The sequence below is a fragment of the Lagopus leucura genome, unplaced genomic scaffold (genome assembly GCF_019238085.1).
Source record: "Lagopus leucura isolate 7727_CA_CO unplaced genomic scaffold, USGS_WTPT01 Super-Scaffold_806, whole genome shotgun sequence".
NCBI lineage: Eukaryota > Metazoa > Chordata > Aves > Galliformes > Phasianidae > Lagopus > Lagopus leucura.
Genome location: NW_024962260.1, coordinates 3,332,731 through 3,343,787, shown reverse-complemented (window position 1 = coordinate 3,343,787; position 11,057 = coordinate 3,332,731). Strand labels below are relative to the sequence as shown.

The 11,057-nt window shown below is 52.3% G+C and overlaps 1 protein-coding gene across 10 annotated transcripts; it reads right to left on the bottom strand.

Moving 5' to 3' along the window:
- Positions 1-791: 791 nt before the first annotated feature.
- Positions 792-10,629, bottom strand: CMKLR1 (chemerin chemokine-like receptor 1). 10 transcript variants are annotated; one of them, XR_006177818.1, is made up of 3 exons: positions 8,995-9,305; positions 2,569-4,063; positions 792-2,044 (listed from the first exon to the last, which is right to left on the bottom strand). XR_006177818.1 is itself a non-coding variant. In XM_042865504.1 (3 exons), the coding sequence occupies exon 3, from the start codon at positions 4,006-4,008 to the stop codon at positions 2,926-2,928; it is 1,083 nt and encodes a 360-aa protein (XP_042721438.1). In that variant the 5' UTR covers positions 4,009-4,063; positions 7,513-7,708; positions 10,607-10,629; the 3' UTR covers positions 2,350-2,925. The 10 variants fall into 10 exon arrangements, 9 of the variants coding, with proteins under 9 accessions (XP_042721438.1, XP_042721437.1, XP_042721434.1 ...); XM_042865504.1 differs by lacking the exons at positions 792-2,044; positions 8,995-9,305 and adding exons at positions 7,513-7,708; positions 10,607-10,629 and having other exon boundaries at positions 2,350-4,063; XM_042865503.1 differs by lacking the exons at positions 792-2,044; positions 8,995-9,305 and adding exons at positions 7,513-7,708; positions 9,476-9,499 and having other exon boundaries at positions 2,350-4,063.
- Between the last annotated feature and the right edge of the window lie 428 nt (positions 10,630-11,057).

The following is an 11,057-nucleotide window of genomic DNA, read 5'->3' as shown; positions in this document are numbered from 1 at the left end:
TGCCCAGCATCAGCTCTGAGAGGCACAGCAATCCTAAGTAGTAAAAAATCTCTTTTCTGCAATGTCTGCTAGCTCTGGCAGCAGCTATAGGCTGGATGGGTTGCCCTGGTAACAGTGCCTGCACCAAAACTGCCTGCATTTCCCCCAATTCTGTGTGGGTTTGGTGCACAGCCAGCAGCAGTGGGAGGGAATAGGGATCTGATAGCATGGATACAGGGATGGGACAAGGATGGGGATGGAGATGGGAATAGGAATCTAATAGCATGAGTATGGGGATGGAACAAGGATGGGGATGGGAAAGGAATAGGCATGGGATGGGAATGGGAAGGGATAGGCTAGGGGGTGTTTCTCTTCCCAGCCATGCCAAAGGCATTTTCTTGGGATGAATTGAGCCCTCAAGCAGGACTCCTCTTCCTCCTAAATTAAATTGCACACTAAGCTCATGCTGCTCCTTGAACAGGGGGGAGAAAGCACCTTAGCAGCATAACACAGAAGCTGCGACAGCACTTTTACAAAAGCTGTAAAATGTATGGGAGATGAGAGTGATAAATCTGAGCAGCAGTAATATTCACCTCCTACAAAAGAAGCATGTTTATTTATCGTTTTTACTATTTTCTGTAAAATTTACAGTTGATGATCTGCCTGAATGCAGTGGGGTATAATTTAAACATGTCTCCAGCCCGCCTTGAACTGGGGAGAGGGAGATGATAGCATGTTTATTCTGTTTTTTTTTTTTTGTTGTTTTTTTTTTCTTTCCTAAAATCCATTTCCAAATAAAGGGTGAGATTTACTGGGGAAGTAAAGCACAGCTTTATTTCAAGGCTCTGACAGCTAATTGAAAAAGAACAGTCATTAAAGGATGGTAATGTGTTCTACAGAAATGATTTTGGTACATTCTGCAGTAATTTCCCAAATGGCTGTGTGAAATGAAACCCAGACCTGAAGCTGTGAAGAGATGTAAGAAAGTGGGGAGGGAGCACCGGGGTCCTGGGGGTGATGACTGAAGGTCCCAGGGAAGGGAACTGGCAACACAGGGATGGAGATGGGTGTCCCCAGGGAAGGGAGATTGTGGGTTCAGTGGATGTATAGGGTGGTCCAGGAATGGTGATGAGGGTCCCAGGTCTGGGGGCCCAGTTCCTAGATCTCTCCTGTCCAGCAGTGTGCTGCCATAAAACCTTCAGTCCTAAATGTACCCAGTGCATGTGTGCCAGATTCCGTCCCCAACACACAGAGCTGCAGTGGGAGTTGGGTGGGATGCTCAGCACTCCCAGTCCACCACTGAGCCTGCTGCTGTCGTTAATGACTCCTATTTTAATCAGCAGAACAGAGCGTTCGTCGGAGTCCATCTGACAGAAAACACGTTGGGATAACACAAGCATGGGGGAGGACTCAGTCAGCTTTATCTTTTCCTTTCCTAAAGAGCCATTTGGGTCCTCTGTGACCAAATTAAAGAGGTGACAATGATAATGGGATGCTGCTAGGGCTGTCACAGCCCAAAGGCATGAAGTGACTCCAGTCTGACCCTACTGCTTCCCTGTCTTTTCCCCACTTTAGCACTGAGAATCATTAATAAGATCTGGGAAGATGCTGAAATGCTTGCGCTCATTCCCTGCTTCAACACACAGAGGGGTATTTGTATGTAAAACAGGTTTCGCATTAAATAGGCAAACATCTACAAAGATGAATGCAAATATTAGGTTTCCAAAGCTGTCTGTAATGATAATTTAACCCAAGGTTATGTACCAAGTCACCAAGGTTTGGGAAAGTTGTTTGCAGGGATAACAGATGGGCTTGCAAAACCCAGCCACCAAAAAACACAGTGGGAGCATTCCTGTTCCTGCTGGGGGCAGGAATGGGGACATGGCTGTGTTCCCCCCATCCTGTACCAAGTGCTTGCCCTTTTTTGATTTTTGTTTTTAATTAATATCCCAGTTTTTGTGCATACCTGTGAGCAGAATAAGTGCTGGGATTCCCAGGGACACCCAACGTGTCCCCCTAACCATGAGGATATGGCCCTTCCTCCTCCTCCTGGGAACTGCAGGCACTGTGGGTGACATGAAGAAATCAGCCCATAAATAAGGGCAACACCAGTGTTCACCTCCTTGTCACTACCAAGAAGCCCAACTCGTGAATTACCTCCCAAATTAACTGTGCATGAAATTGGATAGAGACACTGGTTCGACTGGCCATTACCAGAGCACTCTGCAAGGATCCTCCAGGACACATCTCTCTCTTTTTGCTGCCAGCTTTCCACTTGGTTGAGCCTATGAACCATCCCACATCCCCGTGGCATTGCTTTGCTGGGCAGAACGGGGGCACAGAAAGAAGCTCTGCAATGGGGCTGAGCCCTTGGGTGAGCATTGTGTTTATTGCAGCGTTCTCTGCTGGGTACACAGTGCTCACATCACAGTTAGAAACATTGCTCTAGTACCAGTACATGTCAGGATTTAAAATGAGTGGCTATATGCATACATGGGGCACAGTCACTGTACTGCCATGGTAGGTGGCATCCACCCACCCAGGAAGCCAAGGTACCCCCTCAGACACATCCCATAATAATAAATTCACCTGCTTTCCCTTATTGCTTTTTTGTTTGTCTTTGTCACAAGACTGTCCAGCACACGCTGTCCTCACAGTGCACCCCACAACCCAGCTCTTGTCACCTCCAGCTGGGACAGGTTGTCCATCTGTGGGCATCTCCAGGCAGCAGAAACTGATGCTTACATCTCCTCCAAGTTGCAGATGTCTCTGGAAAATAAAGGTGGGCCCCAGCCAAGGAGCACAGGCCACACAGAGGTCTCCATGCCTAGGCAGTGTAATCAGTCAGAGCATGCACTGTTTGCATGAGACCATGCCCATTCCACCATCATGGTGCTGAACATGGGTGGCCCCGGAGGACTGTGGCCATCCCATGAGCATCCAGACTTAGAGGACAGTTGTCTCCTTTTCGGTCATTGAAGACATCTTGGAGAAGCTCCTGTGCACGATGCTGGAGTGGCCCGTCTCCTCACTGAGTGCATTCACCAGCCTGGAAAGGATGGTCACCTTGAACTTCTTGAAGTCCTGGCCCATGAAGACATAGAGGACGGGGTTCATGCAGCTGTTGGAGGCAGCGAGTGCCGTGGTGATGGGGATGCCAATCTCAAATACAGAGCGTGGGACCAGGTCAGGCTCAGTTTCCAGGATGTTCAACAGGTGGTAGGGGCTCCAGCACAGGAAGAAGGTGACAATGATGGTGACAATGATCTTGAAGGGCTTCTTGGACTTGGCGAGGCGATTTCGACGCAGGTTGAAGGCAATGGAAACATAGCAGAAGGTGATGATGGTGATGGGCAGGAGGAACCCAGCAAAGAGCCTGGTGATGTTCACTGTTCGGTGTCTCACTAGTGCCAATGATTGGTAAGACCTATTTCTGGACAGGGAGAAGTTGCTGAAACAAATGATAGAGTTGCGAGCTTGTGCTGTATCTCGGAAGACAAGAGAAGGGCAGCTCATGATGATACCAACCATCCAGATGATCAGGCAAACCATGCATGCCAGGTTGGTCGACCGATGGTTTTGAGACCAGACAGGAAAAACTACCGACACATAGCGATCAAAGCTGATGGTGGTGAGCAGAAGAACACTGGTGTACATGTTGAGGATGAGGAGGAAGGAGTTCAGCTTGCACATGACGGTCCCGAAGATCCAGTTGTAGCGCATGGCTGTGTACGCAATGTTTATGGGTAGGAAGATGTTGAAGAGGAAGTCGGCGACGGCCAGGTTGAGGAACCAAATGGCATTGACCGACTTCTTCATTTTCAGAGTGATGATGGCTATGACAAGGCCATTCCCCAGGATGCCCAGCACGCAGGACACACTGTAGATCACAACTGAGAGGATCCTCGCAACGTCCTTTGGGTCATAGGATGGGCCTGTCCACACGCTGCCTGGCTCTTCATAGGTGTAATCCAAGTAGTCATAGATATCAGAGTCATCAGAGTAATCAGATAAATTGGAAAGCGCCATGGCTGGTGCACAAATCAGTGTCCAGTCAGTCTCAGCCTCTCCAGATGGCAATGCCCTGCTAAGCAAACACAGTGTTAGATCAAAGCATGGCTAGAACGGCCCTGGAAACTCGGGGGGATCCCTTGGGTCCAGCTCAGCTGCTGGGGCTTGTCTGGAATGTTTATGTGCTGATCAGGAGAAGCACCAGCTCTGGGAGCTGCTGAGCTCATCTTGGTTGCGCTCACCAGGACATGGCTGCAGCCTTACAAAAGCAGGTCTATTGCCTACTTATTTCCAAGGAAACAATTAGTATTAGGCTTACTAACAGCTTTGAGATTTTCCAAACTGCAAAGTACTACAGCTTTTCTCTTTCTTTCTCCCAAGCACTGAGCAAAATGCTAACCGTGAGCACTATATTTGCCACTAGCCAAAACTGGGCTCCACCAGCCATTAAGCATGTTCCACTGCTCCCTGCTAACAGCTCTGGGGCTCTGCACCTCAAACCCATCCAGGCTGTGCAGTGCTGAACTGAGCATCATCCTCCTGCCAGCACCACTCCCAAGCCCCCATGCGTTTACACAATAAGCTATTGTTTCTCCATGGGCTTTTCCTCAAGTTCCTTCCCAAGCAGCCCCACCGCTCTCTGCCCTTTCCTGCCCTCAGTGGCACTCCCATCAGGATGCAGAGATTTGAGGGTGAACAAATCCTCAAGCAAGCAGCTGGTGGGCATCCCATCCATGTCACAATCTATGGATTTCACAGCCAAAAGGGTGCTTAGTGCATCCCCATACACAGTGCATCCTAGTCCCCTCATGGAGCCCCAGGAGAGTTGCCCATGGGACAGGACACCAATTACAGCCCCGAGCTGGCCCTGCCCCTGCACACCCTTAGCACATGGCTTCACCTCCCCAAAAGCAAAGCTGTGGGTTACAGAATGCTGCTCCATCCTCATTTCCCACAGGGACCCCACTTCTCTACCCCTGGCATTCCCCCCTCTTCAAGTTGTACCCACTCACCCATTTTTCACGGAAAAATCTCTCCTGTACCATCACTTTCCAATGTGATGACATTCAGCTCAACATTTCAAAGCTGTGCTTTATGGACCGTTGATTGGAATTGCCTGTTTGTTTTGCTCTCCATCCCCTTTCCCTCTCAGGTTTTTTTAACACTGATGTGCAGGACATTCCCCAGACCCAGCTGAAAGCAGTGCTACAGGACATGCTCTGCATGGTTGTGCTGCAGCCATGAGCACCAGTGCCAGGACAAGCAAGGGACACCTGGCCCCATCCCTACCAGCCTGGGCTTGAGAAACCCCAACTCCATTTCATCTCCCTTTTGCAAATACCCCATAAAGTGTGTCTGAAAAAGCAAAACAGCAACAAAACAAAACCAACAAACTAAACCCACACATCATCATGTTTCAATGTTCCTTCTGGGCTGCAAATGCTTAGCACGAGCCAAAACCACGTTACGCGCTGTTCTCTATTCATCTCTGTCCTCCTACCTCCGCAAAAATGAGCACAGGATCTGCCCCAAATAATCCAAAAGCTGTGATTCACACAGCTGTGCTCAGCCAGGGACCCCCATAGGGCTGAGCTCGGGGCGGCCCCGCATACGGCCAGGATGAGGTCAGGGCTGTTGTTCTTGGGACGGCAACAGGAAGCAGAGAGAACAGCAGAAACCTTCAAATGCAGCTTTACTGGGCAAAAAAAAAAAGCTTCCGTGGCTAAGAGGACGGATGTGAGTGGGGAAACGGGGGAGTGCAGCCAGAAGAAAAAATAATACATGGGTCTGCCTTATCCTTGCACTTGGCTGTGGGGATGCTTAGGAATCAGCATCTCCTTCCTTGTGCATCCATGTCCCCATTGAACACAGGACATCCTCATACCCTGCAGGAGCCAGACTCTCGTGTTCACCCAAGCTGTGAGGTGAAGCAGTGGTTCTGTGTCCCCCTGTGGCTGCCCCACACCAAAGCCCTGAGTCCCAAGTTCCCTCCCAGCCTGGTATGGGGGTGTGGGAATGCAGGGGAAGGGGTATGATGACCAGCTCCACTTCTCACTTATTTCAGCTGGCAGCTGCCATGGCAATGACATCCCAGTTTGATGTTCCCAGTCCTGAGTGCAAGTTGGGCACCATCAAAACACCCATAACAAGAGCTCAACCTCACTGCTGCTAAACACCCAGAGAAGTCTGCTGGAACTGCACACCCAAGCCCTATTTTTAGGTTACGTGCATGCAGAAAAATTTCCTGGCATCTCAGTAAGGCATCTTTGACCTCTCAAGATTGCCCCCCTTGCATGCATGGTGATGTCATGGAGAAGAACAGCTTGTGGGGAGTCCCACACTGCTGCCATCCCCCTACACCCCACATCTCCCAAATCCAGGCACCTGCAAATCCCCAGAAACAGCCCCACAATCTGCAACCCCATTGGCAGAGGGAGGAGGCAAAGCCTGTTCCTAGAGGGGAAACTGAGGCACAGAGCCCTACCTGCATCCACGGTGCTGGGTGCCAGGACCTTGAGAGAGGCTGCGTTGCGAACAGGCAGATAAAAAAGGAATAACTGGAAAAGGCAGCCTTAAAAAGCCGGCTGTGCCCAGGGTGGGACAGAATAACAGCATGAGTCAGTGTTTTTTCTGGGCAGCGCTGCACACGTCTGGTTGGGATGGGATGGTCCATGGAAGCAGTGCAGGGACACAGCAGCGTGGGGTCACAGCTTGCACACTCTGCTCTGCCCAGAAACTGTGTTGGACCTCAAAAAACGACACTCATCACCAGGCTAAGCAAAATCACCAGCTCCACATCACGCAGCACTCACTGTTAGGTGTAGGACAAGGGTTGAGTGCTGCAATAAGCACTGTGTGATGAGCATCTCTCCTGGGGATGTATCCCAATTCCCTGCACGTTGCAGGGAGCCAGCTGCACAGCACGGTGCCAGCGAGTCAGCTGCATGGCATGGCTGGAAACACAACAGCCCCATGGTGGGAGCTATTCCTGCTGCAAACAAGGAGGATTTGCACCCCATCTGACGGTGTCAACTGGGGTGCTCTGTACAACACTGTGGCTGCTTGGGGACAAAGCCAAGCATATGGTTGGGGACACCACTGGGAGGTTCATGTGGCACCTGCAGAGCCACTCTCAGCAGATCAGAGTTTAGAGGGTGCAAAGAGGAAGGAAAACAAGAGAAGGAAATGGATTTGTCCCTGCTGCTGCCAGACAGAGGGACATGATTGTGCTCAGGCATGGGGGGGACTTTGGGGCCAGGCAAAAGAAACTAAGCAAATGAGAGTAGTGATGACCTACTACAGAGTCCCAATGCATGGCCCCATAGGTCACCACCATCCCCAACCCAAACCCCAAACCCACTTTGTAATAACAGAGAGGAGAAAACCCTCAGCTGGCTGCATCCCCATGGGGAAAGCAAAGAATTCTTGCTGGCTGCAGCCAACCCCTCCCTGAGCCCCAAATATCGCTCCGCTCCCAACCCAGGTGCAACCCCATGGACACCAAAACCCAGAGGTGTTTACCTCTCAGCCGGATAACTCCCTGCCCTTCCGTGCACGTAGAGATTCCATCCCCACTGCTGTCACCCTGTTAAGATTGTGTTGGCCGCTGCAGGGTTTGGTCACTTCTCCACCAGCAGCCGTGGCTATTGCTGAGCTCTCTCTCATCCCACAGAGGATGTGCACGCGTTGCCGATGGGAAGATGAGCAAAACCACAGCCTGTGGCACACACAAACACAAAAAAATGCAACCAGACATCAGCTTGGCTCATGCTTGGGAAGGAGGAAGCGATGTAGCGAGGCAGGATGTGGGGATGGGGACCATGATTTTGAGGCTCTGTGCACAGAGGGGACAGGACAGAGCTCCTTGTGCCACGCATATCATGCTCAGCCCCAAACCTTTTGGAGTTCAGCATTCCACACTGGTGTAGGGCCAGGCACATGCTGTCCCCAGTGTTCCCAGGGTGCGTGGTGGAAGGGAACACATTCCTGCCTCACTAATCCCAGCTGTTGGTGCAGCTGTGACCCACGCACAAAGGTGGGGATGGATCCAGCAGTGTGTCCTCATCCTAGATCACATGGAGACACAAGTGGAGGTGGTGGTCACTGTGCTTGAGAAAACTGGGGTTTGCCCGACCATCGCTGGGTTCCCCTATAGCATCACCGATGTGGGGCGCACACGGAGACATCCAGAAATGGCTGTGAAAGTGCAAAACCACCACCACAAACCCCATCATGTGGCATCAGCAATGCCCAACGAGAACTGACACCTGCAGGGACATGCAACGGCCTGCACAGGTGGTGACACTAGTGTCCCCCCCGTCCCCCCCGGAGCTGTGAAAGAGGAATCAGCCCCAGCTGCGATCCTCACTTCGCATAGTGCTGGGTTACAAAACTGCTGCCCTGGGGCTGAATCAGGAGAAAAGTTGCTGTGCCTCTCAGTTTGGAGAAAGGAGAAGAGAGAAGAGTCCCCGGGGGGCGGCATGATCCTCCCCCCCCCCCCCCAGCACCCACAGATGGGGATTTGCCAACAGCTCATGACTGTCACACTGCTGCACTGGGGGCAGGGGGGACCTGGGCATGGGGTGAGAGCAATAACACACAGCCCAGCCAGAGCAAAACCCTTTTGTCATCCTAATCCATTTGGGCAATGCAGTTCCCATCTCAGCAGCTCCCAGAAGTATTTCAAAGTACCCAAAATATATATTTTTAAAATGAAACATGGTCTTGCTGCAACGCAGGCGTAGCACAGCCTGGTGCTGCCCCACTCCCCATTGCTCTGTCAGTGGGACCCATCCTAACCCCTCCCAGGGCCAGACACCCCACCTCCCCCCCCCTTGGGGACTCCTCCAAAACCTCGTAGAGCTGATGCTCATACCTTAGTGGGACCTCTGCCACCACTTCTGCAGTGGGCAGCAATTCTGCATGGGGTCCCTAGGAGTCAGCAGGGGAGGGGGCTCAGCGTGAATTCTCCTCTCTTCCCCCTCCATTCCCAGTACCCAATACCTGGAGTTCTGCCACAGCCCTCTCTGCTCTGGGATGAAGGCAGTGAGGAAGAGGAGCTGAGCCCGGTGAGGATGCTGCAGGCAGCGGCGTAGGGCACAGACGGCTTTTAAGGAGAAGGGGAGGGGGAAGGAACGGCAGCAGCATCCTCGGGGTGGTTTTGGCTCCGTGAGCAACAGCTGGGAGAGGGTGGGAAAGCTGGCGGGGATCCTGCAGTACATCGCTTCCCGTGGGGCCGCCTTTCCTGGCCCCCAGCCAGGCCCTATAGGGCTGCGGGGCAATGCTGGGCAACACCAGGGGGACACCACAGAGCCAGGTGGCTCCCAGCTGCCCCCAGCCCACTCCACACCCTCCCTCCTCACCCTCCTGTCCTCCCACCACCCCCAACTCCTTCCAAGACATTGAGTCACTTCCCTTGGTGAAATCTGGCTCCCAAACGCTGCTGCCGCATTTGGGTCTGGGTTTCTCCCATGGCTTTTATTACCATTGGGATTCAGCTGTTCCCAAGCAGCACCCCCAGGCTCGGCTATAGCACCTCCAGCCTTGTGTGCCTTTCACAGGGGCTGCAAAGCAAACGGAAGGGGCTCCACCTGCTCGTGGCCAGACCAATCCCAATCGCAGCCAAGCGGTTTTCCGGGGCTGTTCCCATTCTCAGTGAGGACTGAGCAGCTCAGCATCCACCCCCGCAGAGCAGGAGGTTCCAATCACCCTGTGCTTGATGTGGCACTAAGCAAATCCCTTTTCCTGCCCTTCAGCCCCCACAGCACTCAACCCCTGGGTTGGGCTCCACATACACAGCACAGCCATGGGTGTGCAGCAGGTTTGGGGGAAATGATCCCACTTTTCACACACACGATAATGACACCTTCTGGACAAACCACCACCAGCACCCTGACCCTTCCCAGGGGGACACTCAGCACCAAAGGAGTGGATGCTCTCCTTGCACACCCAGCAGCTCCACATCTCTGAATTCACCAACAGCAGTTCCCTCATCGAGCAGTCACAATTCCCAAAAAAAAAAAAAAGCACCAGGCTTATCAGACCACACTGTAGTCTTCAGGAGCAGTATGCCCACAGAAGATGATGGCCAGCCCATAACCCAGGGCACACCTTCATCCCACACATCTGAGCCACGCAGACTTTGGAGCAGGAGCACAGCGATGTGCCCTGATGGGATCTGCCTATCCCCAGGTCCTTTCCAGGGCATCTGTAGGGCAGGATGGGATGGGATCATGCTCACACACCCTTATCCCTGTGCTCAGCAAAACATGAAGGTAAAAACCACACTGACATAGGATAAAGCACACCCCAAGTGTCAGCTCTGCAGTTTGGGTTTTCCCTCCCAGGAACACTGTGATGCCACAGAGCCATGGGAACCCCTCCTAGCCCTCAGCACCTCCCAGATGGTGGGAACCAGCCTGATTCACCCCAGCAGCTGTCACTGTAACAGCAAAGAGAAGGCAGAGCAGACACCCCCCACCTCTCCCTGTATTTCCCACGCGGGCTGCATGTTGCTCATCGCTCCCTCCATGACCTGTTGTGACAACACGCCCTGCTCCGCATCCCATCCGAGTGGAAACGAAAGCTCACTGCAAAAATAAAGAAGCCCACATACAGGATGTCAAAGAGACGGCTCCGCTTTCCATGTTCCACTGATTCGGTACAATCACGGAAAAAACAGTCCCAGGCTTGTGCAACTCACAGCTTATAAATAGCAGCACGGAGCCCAGCAGGGCTGCTGGCAGGCAGGGTTGTGCTCACTGACTGCCCCATGCTGCTGCAAGTTGAGCTGCAGGAGGCACCGCGCTCCATTCATTGCATCCCACTGCAACCCCATTCATTGCATCTTCCATTCATTGCGCCCCATTGCTGGGGTGAAGATGGCATCCTATATATACCCTTGTGAGCCTGAGGTATTCTTTTAACCCCAAAGCCACCCACCCCTTCCCCTCAGCGCTGGCTAGGCGCAATTAGTTAATTAGCCACTGGAGGTAATTAACCCAGCTCACGAAAAGAGGTGATGAAGGCACAAGCAGAGCCTTGCAAAGCTAAATCCTCGTGCATTT